The 17,586-nt window shown below is 36.7% G+C and overlaps 2 protein-coding genes across 2 annotated transcripts in view; both read right to left on the bottom strand.

Annotated features, from left to right (window-relative positions):
* Positions 1-17,586, bottom strand: part of ABCA8 (ATP binding cassette subfamily A member 8) — a 198,498-nt gene that overhangs the window by 125,149 nt on the left and 55,763 nt on the right. The gene's annotated exons all lie outside the window — the stretch shown is intronic.
* The window catches only part of LOC136406690 (ABC-type organic anion transporter ABCA8-like), a 112,222-nt gene that overhangs the window by 38,851 nt on the left and 55,785 nt on the right, over positions 1-17,586 (bottom strand). Inside the window, exons 18-23 of the mRNA XM_066386730.1 lie at positions 13,874-13,993; positions 10,949-11,147; positions 8,720-8,886; positions 4,704-4,837; positions 4,041-4,178; positions 1,880-1,984 (exon numbers count right to left, since the gene is read on the bottom strand). Of these exons, the coding sequence (XP_066242827.1) occupies positions 1,880-1,984; positions 4,041-4,178; positions 4,704-4,837; positions 8,720-8,886; positions 10,949-11,147; positions 13,874-13,993 (863 nt within the window). The remainder of the gene's footprint in view (positions 1-1,879; positions 1,985-4,040; positions 4,179-4,703; positions 4,838-8,719; positions 8,887-10,948; positions 11,148-13,873; positions 13,994-17,586) is intronic.

The raw sequence follows: 17,586 nt of genomic DNA on the forward strand, positions 1-17,586 counted from the left end.
ATCAGTTCACAACTTGGTGGCCATTTAGATGGTTTATTAAGTAGTTGGCTGTAATAAATATAGCTGTTAAGAAAATTAATGGACAAGTCTGCCTGTGGAAGGTGTTTTCTCTTGGGTAAATACTTAGGAGAGGAATTGCTGTGTCATACAGTATGTATATTTTGAATTTAAAAGAAAGAGCCAAATTGTTTTGCAAAGTAAATGCATCATTTACATTCTCAGTAGAAATGCTTGAAAATTCCAGTTAATCCCATCCTCTCAAACTCTTGATATTGTCAGTCATTTAAAAATTTTTTCATTTTATTTTGGTGAGTAAGGTTGATATTAGCTATCTTTTATTTTTTGGGTTTCTTTTTTTTTTTTTTGTATCCGGCATGCCTTCCAGGGGGTAAGGCTTTGCTTATATGGGGCGTTGCTTTGCTGCAATCAGAGCCATTCTAGTGCCTGAGGGGGAGGCCATGGAACCATCTTCAGTGCCCAGGCCAACTTTGCTCTAATAGAGCCTAGGCTGTGGGAGGAGAAGAGAGAGATAGAGAGGAATGAGAGGGGGAATGGTGAAGAAGGAGATGAACGCTTCTCCTCTGTGTCCTGACTGGAATCAAACCAGAACTTCCACATGCCGGGCAGATGCTCTACCACTGAGCCAACCAGCCAGGGCTTTAACTTTATTTTTATGGAAGTATTTTCCATTTATAGTTCTTTGATGAGTATCTGTTCAAATGTTTTGCCTGTCTTTGAAATTAGGTTATCTTCTATTACTGAGGTATAAGAATTTTGGATATTGTTGATACAAATTGTTTGTTATACAAATGCATTGTGAATATTTTTCTCCTAGCCCATAGCTCTTTATTTTCTTATTGGAGTTTTACAAAGATAAAAAAGATTTAACTTTGATGAAGTTCAAGGTATCATTATCTTTTTGGTAAATGCTTCCTGTGTTCCAACTAAGAAAATTTTGCTACATTAAGACCTATGGTTCATTCAAAATAATGTTGTGTATGAAAGAATATGAGATTTGAGAAATTTTTTTTTATTTTTCCAGTGAGAGGAGGGAAGATTGACAGACTCCCACATGCACCCTGACTACCATTCACTCGGCAACACTTGTCTGGGGTTGATGGTCTGTCCATCTAGGGCTGATGTTTGCAACAAAACTATTTTTAGCACCTGAGATGGAGGCTCCCGGGAGCCAGCCTCAGCACCTGGTACCAAAGCAATGTAACCAATCAAGCCATGGCTGTGGGAAGAGAGGAGAGAGAGAAGAGGGAGGGGGAAGAAAAGAGTAGCAGATGGTTGCTTCTCTTGTGCTCCCTGACTGGGAATTGAATCCAGGATATTCACATGCTGGGTCAACACTCTACCACTGAGCAAACAGGCCAGGGTCAAGAACAACTTTTTCATAACAATATCAGGTTGTTTCCATACAATTTGCTGATAAGACTAACCTTACCTCATTTGAATTCCCTGGCAGTTTTGTTGAAAATCAATTGATGATACATATATGGTTTTATATCTGAAATGTTTATGCCATTGTATATATTTATATGATTTTCCTTAATTACAACACTTTCTTAGTTATTATAACAGCATTAAGCCTTGAAGTCAGATATATGTCTTTCAACATTGTTTTCCTTTTACAAAGTTATTTTTAGTGCTTTATATATTCATATCAATTTTAGATTTATTCTGTATAATATATTTATTTATACATTTATATTTCCACTTATAAAACTTCATTTTATTTTTACAACTTAGAATTATGTCTGAGTTGGCTGCTCTATTAAACACATATAAATAGCCTCTTGAAAAATCCCATAAATATATTACCTTAAATATGTAACCATACAAAGTAAGGAAAGTTTCAGTTACTCATTGTTACCTTGTAGTCATCAATGCTGCTCATGGCAATATAAGGAGCACAACTGGATGCCAAAATCAACCAGAATATGTGATGTAACATGTATTCATCTGGACTAAACATATCCTTTTGAAAATATGAAGAAATTAATGAGCTGAATGAACAAATTCAAAATTTATTTTCTAGAATACATTTTTAAAAATATTAAACAGATTATGTATAACCTTGCTTTACATCTCCCCTTTGTTACCAAAAGTTTTATTATCAATCCAGTTTTGAAGCTTGACTTTTGGCTCCACACCCACATTTATGTATACAGTGTTAATTCAATGGTGATTGAATGGGTAATATTACAGAGTTAGAAAGTAATATGAGTAAGATCTTTAATTTTTTTATGATTCTAAAATTGATTCTGATGCTAGATAATGATAATTCACAGTTGAGACATTTTGTTTCCTAACTGATCTTTACTTTATAATTGTTTCAAATGTAATAGCTAGACTAAAAAATCATACTGGATATTTATGGAGGCAGTCATAGTAAGCTGTGTTTCTAGGTACAACACAAGACTAGGTAAGTATTGGCTAGGGATTCAAAAGTAAAGATGATGTGCTAGAAGGGAAACAAAATCTCCAAGGAAAACTTTTGCCCTTAATATTTAATATTGCTGCTCCTGTTTATAACCATCTTTTTTTTTTCTTTTTCTGAAGGTGGAAATGGGGAGGCAGTAAGACTCCCACATATGCCCAACCAGGATCCACCCGGCATGCCCACCAGGGGGCGATGCTCTGCCCATCTGGGGCATTGCTCTGTTGCAATCAGAGCCATTCTAGCGCCTGAGGCAGAGGCCATGGAGCCATCCTCAGTGCCCAGGACAACTTTGCTCAAATGGAACCTTGGCTGAGGGAGGGGAAGAGAGAGACAGAGAGGAAGGAGAGGGGGAGGGGTGGAGAAGCAGATGGGCGCTTCTCCTGTGTGCCCTGGCCGGGAATCAAACCTGGAACTCCTGCACGCCAGGCTGATGCTCTACCACTAAGCCAACCAGCCAGGGCCTTTTAACCATCTTTAAGGACAAAAGATTCTGAAATTCTTTTAAAAATTGTCCCCATTGCATCATGACTCACATAGTTTTGGTGTGATCAAGCACATTACTGAAAAAAAAGTCATAACCAGAGCCTGATGATCATTAGGCTACCATCAGAGACACTTGCTGCCACAGAAAGGTGAGATGAATTTGTTGTCAGAATCTTCCTCGAACACCTGCATGCTGGGACGGGTCAGTATCCTATGGCAAACCCACTGATGTTGGGGGGGGGGGGAGCAGAGCAAGGTCTGCAATCACAGAAACTCTAACCTGTGTAATGAGTAGGTAAATTTGAATAGAGTAAAAATTGAATTCCTGGAGCTGTTAAAGTTAAGATGTTAGGTACATAAATATAAGGTCAGCTGAGCTGATTGGTATCATCAGACAACTCACCCTAGCTAAACAGGATGCTTTTATGTATCTACCAAAAAAGTAATTCAGTGCTTTTTATGTTCAGATCTCTATCCTACCTACACGGTGTTACATAGTGTTAAAAATACATGCTCTAGGAGGAAAAATATATTTAAGAAATAATCAAAAAGAATAACGACAAACTATGATAGGTGTTCTGGTTTCCAAACTTCAGGGCTGTGTATATCCTAATCACCTGGGCCATATTTCAGACATAAGGTATTTTTGACTTTATAAAAAAAGCTAGTTTGTTCTATAGCAGTGCCCTAGGAATTAATATTTTTGACAGAGAACTGGAGTAACTGTAATGTAACTAGTCTGCAATTCTAACCTGAATTTGTCCTAAAGTTTTTTCTTTTGTAGCATTCATAAAAGTAATAATAGGGCTTCTATTTTTATTGTCTTGCTCTTCCTTTCTTTTGTTATTTTTGTGCTGGTCATAGTGCTGTCTAATTTGACTTTATTTCCCCTCATTCTCTATGAAAACATATGTTGTTATAGCTATCTTGAATTAAAACACTGAAGCTCTGAAAATTATGTTTATTTCCCAAAACAATAGAGCTAGCATAAATCCAAATGCTAATTTATCATGCAGTGTTTTACTCAAATAGGAATAAAATATCGGCACTTAGAAAAGTGATCTGGGAGATTCCTGATGGAGGAGAGTCTATAAGAGTATATACTTACATACATATTTGAACTTCTGTCAGTTTGGATATGTGCTGATGGTTTAATCATTCTAAGTAGCCCATTACTAACGATATCCATAAGAACTGGGAAGCAATTCATTCTTTTGGTATTGCATGCTAATGAAAAGCTGTAATTCTAAAATATAAAGAGCAAGGTTATTAATTCTCAGATATCTCAATTTTCTTTAAGAGGTCAAATTTTAATATTTTAATTAAAAAATCAGGTGTTAAAATGGTGTGGAATAATCAGAATAAAAACAAACATTGTATAAGTAAACCCAAACATGAATATAGGTTATATCTGATTTTCAGGCTTTCAAGTCTCTGCCTTGCAGCTAGAATCCAGAATTATTATTGTTTAAGAATAAAAAAGAAGTTTCAGAATATATATAAGCAAATCCTTGAGGAGAAATGTGTTCTTTAGCCTGAAATAGGAACTCAAGAGTGGGCACCATATAGCACTTATTTTGCTGATGCAACAGTGTGTGTTGGTAGACAGTGATTGATAAAGAATTACCATATTAATAACTATAATTAACTAAGTAATAAATAAAAAAGTATTTGTTTTTCATTTTGTTTCCTAAACTGAAGGTCAGAGCCTATTGATAGTTGATTAGCTTTGCACTCCTTTAGGAAAATTACTAAATAGAAACCAGCATACCTTTTCATGACCAGACACTATGATGGCTCCATTATAAGATGGATCATCTACGCCATTTCTAGTTCCAGACACATCCACTTCCAGAGCTATGTTCTGATGCTCCACGGAATGTATAAAATCATCAATGCTTGCTCCTAAGTTGGAGTTAAATATATTAGGTGTCTGAAAACTGAGAAAATCAAGGTCAAGTTGTGCAGTGAAATTAAAATTAATGACCTTATGGAATACTTACTGTAATATAGACAGTGAGGATGTTTTTACACAGGATAAGATGTCTGCTACTGTGAATTAAAAAATCTATTTGCGTCTCACCAAGTTTATTTTTATAATGTTTCCCTTATAATTAATTAATTACTCCCATATAGTGCATTTAGAATGATTTTCTTACAAGAATATTTCAGTGAGTAGCCATACAAATACAGTTTTTTAAATTAATTTTAATGGGGTGACATTGATAAATCAGGGTACATATGTTCAGAGAAAACATCTCTGGGTTATTTTGATATTTGATTATGTTGTATACCCATCACCAAAAGTCAAATTGTCTTCAGTCACCTTTCTATCTGGTCCAATGAAGTTTTAATGACACAGATAATCTCTATGAATTAACCACCAAATTTGCTAAATCTCATTTTATCACTGCTAAATTATTAATGGATTTTCAAAATGTTTGTTGATACAAGAATACTTGTTGAATGGCTGTGTTAAAAAATCACTGGTCCTTCTCCCCAGAAAACAACCACAGCTTGTAAAAATTATAAAAATCCAACAGATTAAGATCTATTGATTGTCTTAAAGGCATACAGAAATTGATAAAACATTTGCTCAAGAAAATCTACTAAATCTGTGTAAGAACACTAGAAAATTGGCAACAACCTATCCCTCAGAAGCCTTCCTTGCTTAGCAATTCAGAAGCTCCACTCTGAATGGGTGTAGTCAGGGACTCAGGGATTCTTCCTCCTCAAGCCTAGTGCAGGGCTGCAAGTATGTACCTAGGAGTAACTGGGTTGAAAATGATTGGGAACCACTATTTTTGGGCTCATCCCTTGAGTAGAACTTCCATTTTATGGGGAAGAAAAGAACTGCAGAACTCTAAGCCACTCATGCCTGGTCTCAAGCTTTAGCAATATGAAGCTGAAGGGAATGAGAAAGTTTGGTGGCCTGCCCTGCCCAGGAGTTAACTGAGTGTCTATTGAAATTTCATCCCTTCCTCATGCCACACACTAAGATGAACTCAAAATGAACCAGAGACCAAAATGTTAAGAACTAAAAGTATAAAAGCCTTAGAAGAGAATAGCAAAGTAAATCTTTGTGATCCTGTGTTAGGAAAAGCCTACTTAAATATATCAAGAAAAGCACAGGCAAGGAAAACAATTAGTTGGATTTTATAAAAGTTTAAATGTTATACCCCAAAGGACACCAATAATGAAGTGAAAAGCCAATTTACAAAATGAAAGAAAATATTTGCAAAACATTTATAGTTGATTCTTATTTTTCACAGCAGTTATGTGTTCAATTCTATAATGTCACTCTAAAGTTACCACAAATGCTGAATTAGTGGATACAGAATCATTATTGCTCCTAGGGAAACAAAGGTTAGGTTTCTGTAAGCCTCTGGTCACAACAGTGTCTTGAACCAATCAATAGATTGTTTTATTCAATATATATATATATTGTTGACTCTTTAACATTGATCTCACAGCCAACAGCATTATAATGCATGGTGAACAAAGATTATCTAATACATTTTCCCTGGAGGGTACATCACAGCCTTCTCTACTTAAGAATATTAGATAACACATCAGCACTAAACTTGGGGATCATTTTATTTTAGCTTTTATAATTTGTGTGTGTGTCTAGGTTGGTAGTTGAAAAAAATTGTCTTTTAGTTTCACAGTATATATCGATAATAATAATTTCTATCTTGTCCTTAGTTCCTAGCTGCAACTTTTTTTTTTTTTTAATTTTTCTGAAGCTGGAAACAGGGAGAGACAGTCAGACAGACTCCCGCATGCGCCCGACCGGGATCCACCCGGCACGCCCACCAGGGGCGACGCTCTGCCCACCAGGGGGCGATGCTCTGCCCCTCCGGGGCGTCGCTCTGTTGCGACCAGAGCCACTCTAGCACCTGGAGCAGAGGCCAAGGAGCCATCCCCAGTGCCCGGGCCATCTTTGCTCCAATGGAGCCTCGGCTGCGGGAGGGGAAGAGAGAGACAGAGAGGAAGGAGAGGGGGAGGGGTGGAGAAGCAGATGGGCGCCTCTCCTGTGTGCCCTGGCCGGGAATCAAACCCAGGACCCCCGCACGCCAGGCCGACGCTCTACCACTGAGCAAACCGGCCAGGGCCCTAGCTGCAACTTTTGGTAAAATTTTATGACAGTCATAAAAAATTGGGGGAAAGTTCTACTGAATTTCTTTCATATAGGAAATGTAAGATTATAAGGTCATTTCAAGTTTTCTTGTTCAATTAGTAAAATTAAATGTTCTTTGAAGTGACAATAGTCAGTTTATCATCACTGATTTTTAATTTAAATTCTATTTTTAAATAGAGTTAACATTCAATTTTTTTATTAGTTTCAAGTGTATAGCACAATGGTGAAGGCCATTTTAAACTGCAAAATCACCGTGAAAATTGTGGCACTAACTAGATGACAGATAGACATTTGTTGGCAGTATGAGATATTTGCTCACAGTCTTAGAGCTGAAACAAGACGGCAGAGTACCATCTTGTTCTACTTCAGCTGAAAATGTGTGTGTCAGGTGACATAACATGTCCCATCTCTGAGCACATCTGTGAATGACATAAAAGTGCTATGAGCATTGGATTTGGGACTACAAATACATTGTAGTAGTAAACAAGTTTGTAAATTCATAACCTGTGAATAAAGAGGATCTGTGGCATCTAATAAAATACTTATGTCTAGAATATATAAAGAACCCTTGGGACTCAGAAAACCAAATCAGCCATTTAAAAAATGGGAATACAAGACATTTCTTCCCAAAAATATGCAACTGGTCAGGAAGCACATGAAAAAGTGCTCAACATCATTAGCCATCAGAAAACTACAAATCAAACCACAAAATAGTAATTGACACACTCTAGAATGAATCTGATAAAAACACAGAAAATAACAAAGAGGTGAGAGATTGTCAGAGAGGTGTAGAAATTGGAATCCTCACAAAATGCTGGCGTAGATGTAAATTGGTGCATGCACTTAAAAAATAGATTGGCAGTTCCTCAAATGATTAAACATAATCACCATAGAACACAACATTCAACACCTGGTTTAAGTCCAAAAGAAATGAAAAAAATAAAACCACTTTCACATAAAAACTAGTCCATGGACATTTAAAGTAGCATTATTCATAACTTCCAATCATTTAAAAGAACCCAAAATATGCACCCTCTGATGAAAAATAGAATATAGTATACCTTTCAATAGAATGTTATATACCAATTAAAAAACCTTGGAAACAGCATGCTAAGTGAAAGAATTCAGTCACAAGAGATCACATACTGTATAATCGTCCCATTAAATGTCCAGATGGCAAATACATAGAAATAGAAATATATTTATGATTGATCTGAGTTGGGGGCAGAGTGAATGGGAATAATTACTACTGAGTATAGGATTTTTTTTTGAGTTTAAGTATTCTAAAATAAATTGTAGTGATGATGACACAATTCTGTGAAGGTACTAACAACCACTGGATTGTTCATTTTAAATCAATAAACAAAACATTTGAATTATATCTAAAGCTGTTAATATTTCTGTGGGGGGGATACAAACACTTTCATTTTTCAAAATGCCATCAGATAACTTATTTGTTCTTGGCAAATATCTTTTTATTCTCTGCTCCATTTTGGGCTTGCATACACATCATCCCCAAGCTTCATTCATTGCTCCAAACCCATACTGAAGAGGTGAAAAGCTCATTTTTCACTCATGTTTGTGTTTTCTAATTAATTCTCTAAGCAGTGCCTGTATTAGAAATGCAGTAATCGCCACATTATTACCTGTATTATTGATGATTAATAATTGAGTGAGAGGATCATGTGGTGCTTGTCCAGAGGTAAGGAAGTATAAAGTAGGAGAGAGTTTCAAAGTGTAACTGTTTCCCTGTATTTTTGTGGTAATGTAGTCCCAAAGAAGAGGGAAAACTCCAACTCCTAGGATCAATAACCTACATGGAAGAAAATTGTCAATGTGAATGCACAATCATTTCTTAACTTTTAAAAATTATCTGTGCAAATTACAATTTAATGAGATCAAGAAAGTATGGAAAGTAAACATATAGCTCTCTGACTCATTCATTATTTTGCCCCTTTTCTACCTCTAAAATAGAGATGATAAAATGCAGATTTATTCTTTTGTTTATTTCTCTGGTTCCTCTCTGGCCATTAGCTACTCTGCACAATTTCATACGATCTATGTCCTTTTTCTCTATGTACAGATTCTGAGTTCCAGTGTGGTGTTAATTCATCAACACTTTATACTCAATTTTCATTGTGTTCAATCCTCTTTACATGGTCCCTATTTCTTTGTGTGATGATTTCTTTATCTCCAGGCTCAAATTTTCAATTATTTTTTACTCTTTATTTTCCTGTGTTCTCTATTTCAAATAATTGAAAATTCTTTTATTATACTTTCATTATATCTTATTTTGGAACCTTCCTTCATTCCTATTTCTAATTTTACAATATTATATCATATAGTGATTCTTACTAAATTACTGCCATCTCTTGAGAGAGTTATACAGTGTTGCCAAATTAATCTTAAAGGTTTTTCTTAAATTATGCTAATCTCTTCAAAGATTCTTAGTAAATTCCTGTTATTTATTTATTAGCAAGTACGTATTGAGATTCTATTAAGTGCTTATCCTCCTATTTCTTTGATGCTTCATCAAGGTATTCATAGACAATGCACTTACTGACAACCAAAATACTGTGGACAATAGGGTGCTAATGAGATGTGATGTGAGTCTTAAGAGCAGGCATAGTGCCCATTATACATGCAGTGGGTATGTAGAGTGAGCTCCCATCACATACAGGGCTGTAGAGAAGTCATGACATCCAGGTTAGAGCAAGTAGGGTGTAAAGGGAGAGTCAGGACCTCCAGGGAAGAGTTGGTATAATGGCCAGATAACAACTAAAATAAAGCATTGGTATATGGGTACTGGGGGGAAAGTCTACATCCCAGTGCTTCTGTTACCATCCATAGAAAATTTCAAGAACAAATCTTACAGGAGAACTCATGTTACTTTAACCTCTCTTTTAAAGTTGGCCCTGAGACATTATGAATTCTACCTGCTAGTCGGCTGGTTGATAAAAACTATGACCATAGGCCCTTGCCGGTTTGCTCAGTGGTAGAGTGTCGGCCTGGCATGCGGGAGTCCCAGGTTCGATTCCCGGCCAGGGCACACAGGAGAAGTGCCCATCTGCTTCTCCACCCCTCCCCCTCTCCTTCCTCTCTGTCTCTCTCTTCCCCTCCTTTGGAGCAAAGATGACCCGGGCGCTGGGGATGGCTCCATGGCCTCTGCCTCAGGCGCTAGAGTGGCTCTGGTCACAACAGAGCGGCACCCCGGATGGGCAGAGCATCGCCCCCAGGTGGGCATGCCAGGTGGATCCTGGTCAGGTGCATGCTGGAGTCTGTCTGACTGCCTCCCCATTTCTAGCTTCGGAAAAATGCCAAAAAAAAACCCAAAAATAAAAACAAAAAAAACTATGACCATAAAGTAGATGGCATATCATACTTTACCCAGTTCTGTAGATGCAGAATCTTATTTTACTTTTTTATTTTTAGTGAGAGGAGGGCTGTGGACAGACTCTCGCATGCTCCCTGACCCGGATCCACCCAGCAAGTCCACTAGGAGGCGATAGTCACCCTATCTGGGACATTGTTCTATTGTAGCCAGAGCCATTTTTTAGCACCTGAATCATAGGACATGGAGTCATCCTCAGTGCCCTTGACCAATTTTCTTCAATCCAGCCATGGCTGTAGAAGGGGAGGAGAACAAAGAGAAAGAAAGAGAGAGGGAGGGGAGGTGTGGAGAAGCTGATGGGCCTTCTCCTGTGTGCCCTGATCAGGAATCAAGCCTGGGACATCCCTTGCCAGAGCAACGCTCTACCACTGAGCCCACTGGCCAGAGTGCAGTATTTCATTTTTATTTTTTTTGTTTCCTCTTGTTTTTAGACTTGAATTTCTTTTTAGTGCATTGACAGAACCAAAGCCATACTGATACTCACAGTGATAACAGAACTTTTTTTTCCTGCTTTAACTTTAAGAAGCGGACCCTTGCAATTGCACGGACTTGCTGTCCCCACAGGGCCAGGCCACCTATTGTTTCTCTCATCTCACTAAGTGAAGAGAGAACTTGTTCCATCTCAACAAGACTTTCTGTGTCTCCAGTTCCTTTTACCTGTCCTTCTCCTGAAGTGGCTATATCTGCAAAAACAAAATAAGTTATGCATACATTCCCACTTCAGAGGTACTGTATTGAACTTACTCTAGTATTTGTTTAATCACAATGACTCAGATAACATCTTCAGCATAACTGTAGGCATTGTGTGGTATTACTGATTGCTGCCATGAACTAGAAAAATAGGGGGAGTTTTCATTTCTTGAACAAGGGGCCTAGAAAGAAGATCTCAGATTTGGATACAGATACTACATTAAAGAGGTGAATTAAGTATGCAAGATCATTTTAGCATTTCAGTGTGACTTGGAAACTTGGTAAATGAAACAGTTATCTTAGGCGTTCACCTAGAGAAAGAAGCTGCAAATTGGTGTGCTACAAACTGGGGATTAACTGTAAATTAACCATAAAGATAGCAATAACCATACTAAAAATAAATGGGCTAAACATACCATATAAGAAACCGTTTAAAATGAATTAAAAAGCAAATTTCCACTACATGCTGTTTACAAGAAATGCACTGTAAATTAAAAACACAAGAAGTTTTAAAACCTATTTTTTAAAGTGGCAATCACAAATTACATTAAAATTAAAGCAAGGGTATTAATTCTGAACAAACTGGGCTTCAGGATAACTGTCAATGCCAGGGTTTAAAAAGGATCTTTTGTTATGATAATGAAGGCAACCAAGAAGACATGCTAATGTGAAACGTGAATGTTCATAATAACAGGTTCAAGTGCATGGAGGAGACACCGAACTAAAGTGAGGAAAGGACAACAATGGACACACTAGAATTATAGTCGGAGATTTTACTATCCCTCACTTGTAATTGATAGAAAATATAGACAAAAACCCAGTAAAACAAAAACCCAGTAACGGCACAGAATATTTGAACAACACCATCATCCAACTAGACCAAATGAAAATTTATACAACTCTCCTAACAACAGAAGTTCTAAAATATATATATATATATATATTCTATATGTATGCATTTATATAAATTCATACATATATATGCATTTCTATGTATGTATGTATAGATGTTTTTACACGGACAAGAAATATTCACCAAAATAGATAAAATGCTGATTCAACAAGTGTCAATAAATTTAAAAGATTTTAAATCATGTTATGTTTTATAACTACACTAAAAGTTATAATGTCAATAACAATATTTAGAAAATTCACAAGTTATTTTTATATTGCACAACACATTTGGACATCATCAAGTATAACAGTATGTCTCATCAATTTGGAATATCATCAAAGATTTAAAAATTATTGAAAATATCCAAATAGAAATTTTGTATTTAAAAAGTATAATTGAAAATATTTTCTGAGCCTGACCAGGCAGTGGCGCAGTGGATAGAGCATTGGACTGAGACACAGAGGACCCAGGTTCAAGACCCCGATGTTGCCAGTTTGAGTGTGGCCTCATCTGGTTTGAGCAAGGCTCACCAGCTTGAACCCAAGGTTGCTGGCTTGAGCAAGGGTTCACTCAGTTTGCTGTAGCCCCCCGGCTTGAGCAAGGGGTCACTCGGTCTGCTGTAGCCCCCTGGTCAAGGCACATATGAGAAAGCAATCACTGAGAAACTAAGGAGCCGCAACAAAGAATTGATGCTTCTCATCTCTCTCCCTTCTACTCTGTCTGTTCCTCTCTCTGTCTCTGTCACAAAATAAATAAATAAAAATTAAAAAAAAGAAAATATTTTCTGAAAAATAAAACTCAACTGATTTCATTTGTTTGAAGAGATGGTTTGTAAACATGACAAAAGACAAATTGAGTAAGTCTAAGGAACAGAAAGAAAAGAATCAGGGAAAATAAATTTTCAATGAAATGTGAGACACTATCAATATACTAACAGATACTACCACATACAATAATGGACAGTACAGAAAGAAAGGGACAGAAAGCATAGTTTAAGAAATACCATATTTCCCCCTGTATAAGACACTCCCATGCATAAGAAGCACCTTAATTTGAGGGCCAGAAATCTGAAAAAAACTGTATTATACAAAGTGATTGAATTCAAGTTTTATTCATCATAAAATTCATACTTCTCATCTGCGTGAAAAAGCAGGAAATGCAATTCAAAAATCTATAACTATTGTATAAGACGCACTCAGTTTTCAGACTCCAAGTTTTTCATAAATGGGTGCTTTTTATACATGGGGAACTAAGGCAGTGGCTGAAATGTTCCCAAATGTGATGAGAAACTCTAGCATATATGTATATATACATACAGGTCATCAAACACCAAGTTGGACAAATGAAGGAGGTCCACACCTAAAGGCATCATAACTGAATTTTCAAAACCAAAGACAGAAAGAGAATCTTCAAAGCAGCAGGAGAAAAACAACTCATCATATAAAGAAATCCAATAAGATCTAGAGCTGACTTCTCATCAGAAACCATGGAGAGCAGCAGGCTTATTCAGAGTGCTTGGAGAGAGATTTAGAATAACTGTTTTGTCTGAAATCGCTCTTGGAAAATGGGATACGATAAGGGTTATGAGCTTTAGGTAGAAGAAACTGGGCCATCTTTAATATTAAGGCCATAGTGTCAGTGGAGGTAACAAAAGTGACAGGGATGCATTTCACCTTAATATATTCTTGCCCGAGAACGACCTTAATCATGGAACCTCATATTTTGTAACCATGTCTTTGGAATGGTGTTTTCTTGCTGTTTACACAGCACTAGGTGTTCTGAATACATTTGCATGATAATTTTTATGCCATGCATTTTGTTTACCTTGTTCGTCAATAGTTGAGTTTCCTTCTAGTTTCAGAAACACCTCATTCAAAGTTGTCATGGAAACACCATAATTCTCAATACCCAGGTCCGGACAGAGATCAAAATTCTCATAAAGTTCTAAAAAAACACATACACACAGTAGCAAATCAAAATGAGAATAAATCACAGGTGAATTGAGCATATCTTTTGAAACATTCTTCAAATATATATATCACCTTTTTATTTCATATTGTGTTATAGCCCATACATTAACTTCTTTTGATTAAGTAATAATTTATATTTATATATATTTCTATTAAAATTTCATTTTTTTTAAGTCTTGTTTTTAAAGTTTTATTAATAGTGTAACTTCAGATTCTTTTCAATTTCAAGCCTCATTAATTGAGTCATTTCCAGAAAACACATAAAAATGGAAGCCAATGATAGGGATAGATCTATTTTTGTGAGAATTGGTTGGATTGTGTAGAATGTTCTTCAGTTCCATACATATATGTCAAAGGAAGTACAAAAGATAAAAGGTTTTTTAAATTTCTGTTTTTAACTATGCAAGAAAAAGTCACAAGATCTCAGAGACAGAGGATGAGGAACTACTCAGAACTTTGGTGGCATAGTAGGAAATTGTGATAGTAGTCTCTCTAGCAATTCTGTATCCCTTTTCTTTAGTTCATTCACCAATAATACTTTTGCATTGTTTTTATTCTTTTTTTTTTTTTTTCTGAAGCTGGAAACGGGGAGGCAGTCAGACAGACTCCTGCATGAGTCCGACCGGGATCCACCCGGCACGCCAACCAGGGGGCGAAGCTCTGCCCATTGGGGCGTTGCTCTGTCGCGACCAGAGCAACTCTAGCACCTGGGGCAGAGGCCAAGGAGCCATCCCCAGCGCCCGGGCCATCTTTGCTCCAATGGAGCCTCGGCTGTGGGAGGGGAGGAGAGAGACAGAGAGGAAGGAGAGGGGGAGGGGTAGAGAAGCAGATGGGCGCCTCTCCTGTGTGCCCTGTCCGGGAATCGAACCCAGGACTTCCACACGCCAGGCCGACGCTCTACCACTGAGCCAACCATCCAGGGCCTTGTTTTTATTCTTAAAGGTGGGAACAATGTCTTTGTCTGCATGAATGTAAGTTATTATATTTAATTAAATGAAGCTTAAATAAAAGCCTATTATAAATCCTAGTGTGATGACAGAAGTCCTGTGGCTTCAACCTGGGGCTTATCCCTGAGCAAAAGTACACACTAAAAGCATTCTGTCTTTTTTTTTTTTTCATTAAATTTAGTTGGGTGACATTGGTTAATAAAATTATACAGATTTTAGGTGTAGAGTTCTGATACATCATCTGTATATTGCACTGTGTGTTCCCCATCAAAAATGAAATCTATGTAAAAGTTTTCTGTCTTGATTAGAGTACTGTGTAGAGAAGAATTAAACTGCTACTGAGTGTTGTCATTCTTCCATTGCCCTAAAATGAGATGAACCTCCTGTAAATTATAATTATGGTAGAAACACATTAATATTAGTGTTTGATGACACTTTGCCTGATGGTTGTAAGGAACTGTTGTGTTGTTACCATGAAATCTATATTTGAATGAATTGATGAGGGTAATTGTTCTGTTTTTGTTGCACATACATAAAATAAGGTTATTTATTTCAACCACTCAGTGCAGGCCCTCATCCGGCACCATTACCAGGTAATAGATTCTCTGAGTGATAAACGTAACTAGTAATTTTTTAAAAATATTTTTAGTGCTAATTTTTTATTTTTATTAATTTAAATTTATTGTATTTCCACTTTGCTGAGAGTTTTGATCATAAATGGGTGTTGGATTTTATCAAATGTTTTTTTTCTGCATTTATTGATATTATCATTTGATTTTTATCCTTCCTTTTGTTAATATGATGAATCACATTGATTGATTTGTGATATTGTACTAGCCTTGTCCCACTGAATAAATCTCACTTGATCACGATGTATGATTTTTTTCATGTATTACCAGATCCTGTTTGCTAATATTTGTTGAGAATTTTAGCATCTAAGTTTATCAAGGATATTGGCCTATAGTTTTCTTTCTTTGTAGTGTTTTTGCCTGGTTTTTGAATGAGGATTATGCTAGTGTCATACCAGAAGCTTGGATGTCTTCCCTCCTCTTGAATTTTTTAAAACAGCTTCAGAAGTATAGGAGTTAGTTCTGCCTGCTTTTTTAAAATGTTATTTTTATTAATTTTAATGCAGTAACATTGATAAATCAGGGTACATAGGTTCCGAGAAAACATCTCCAGATTATTTTGACATTTGATTATTTTGCATACCCCCCACCCAAAGTCAATTTGTCTCCTGTCACCTTCTATCTGGTTTTCTTTGTGCCCTTCCCCTCCCCCACCCACTCTCTCTCCTTCTTTGCCTCCTTCCCACCCCTCCACCATTATCATCACATTCTTGTTTATGTCTCCAAGTCTCATTTTTATGTCCCATCTATGTATGGGTTCATATAGTTCTTAGTTTTTTTCTGATTTACTTATTTCACTCCGCATAATGTTATCAAGGTCCATCCATGTTATTGTAAATGATCCAATGTCATCATTTCTTATGGCCGAGTAGTATTCCATAGTATATATGTACCAAAGCTTTTTAATCCACTTGTCCTCTGACGGACACTTGGGCTGTTTCCAGATCTTCGCTATTGTGAACAATGCTGCCATAAACATGGGGGTGCATTTCTCCTTTTGGAAACGTTCTATGTTGTTCTTAGGTTATATTCCTAAAAGTGGGTAGCTGGGTCAAAAGGCAGTTTGATTTTCAATTTTTTGAGGAATCTACATACTGTTTTCCCAAAGTGGCTGCACCAGTCTGCATTCCCACCAGCAGTGCAGGAGGGTTCCCTTTTCTCCACATCCTCGCCAGCACTCATTCTGTGTTGTTTTGTTGATGAGCGTCGTCATTCTGACTGGTGTGAGGTGATATCTCATTGTGGTTTTAATTTGCCTTTCTCTAAAGATTAATGATGTTGAGCATTTCTTCATATGCCTATTGGCCATCTGTATGTCCTCTTTGGAGAAGTGTCTGTTCATTTCTTTTGCCCATTTTTTTGACTGGATTGTTTGTCTTCCTGGTGTTGAGATTTCAAGTTCTTTATAAATTTTGGTTATTAACCCCTTATCAGACGTACTGTCAAATATGTTCTTCCATTTTGTAGTTTGTCTTTTTATTCTGTTCTTATTGTCTTTGGCAGTGCAAAAGTTTTAGTTTGATATAGTCCCATTTGTTTATCCTGTCTTTTATTTCACTTGCTCATGGAGATAAATCAGCAAATATATCGCTGCAAGAGAATTCGGAGAGCTTACTGCCTATGTTTACTTCTAAGATGCTTATGGTTTCACGGCTTACACTTAAGTCTTTTATCCATTTTGAGTTTATTTTTGTGAATGGTGTAAGTTGGTGGTCTAGTTTCATTTTTTGCAGGTAGCTGTCCAATTTTCCCAACACCATTTATTAAAGAGGCTGTCTTTACTCCATTGTATACCCTTACATCCTTTGTCAAATATCAGTTGTCCATAGAGCTGTGGGTTTATTTCTGGGTTCTCTGTTCTGTTCCATTGATCTATATGCCTATTCTTATGCCAGTACCAGGCTGTTTTGAGTACAATGGCCTTGTAGTATAATTTGATATCAGGAAGTGTGATACTTCCCACTATATTCTTCTCTTTTAAGAATGCTGAG

This window comes from Saccopteryx leptura, chromosome 5 (genome assembly GCF_036850995.1).
Source record: "Saccopteryx leptura isolate mSacLep1 chromosome 5, mSacLep1_pri_phased_curated, whole genome shotgun sequence".
Taxonomy (NCBI): domain Eukaryota; kingdom Metazoa; phylum Chordata; class Mammalia; order Chiroptera; family Emballonuridae; genus Saccopteryx; species Saccopteryx leptura.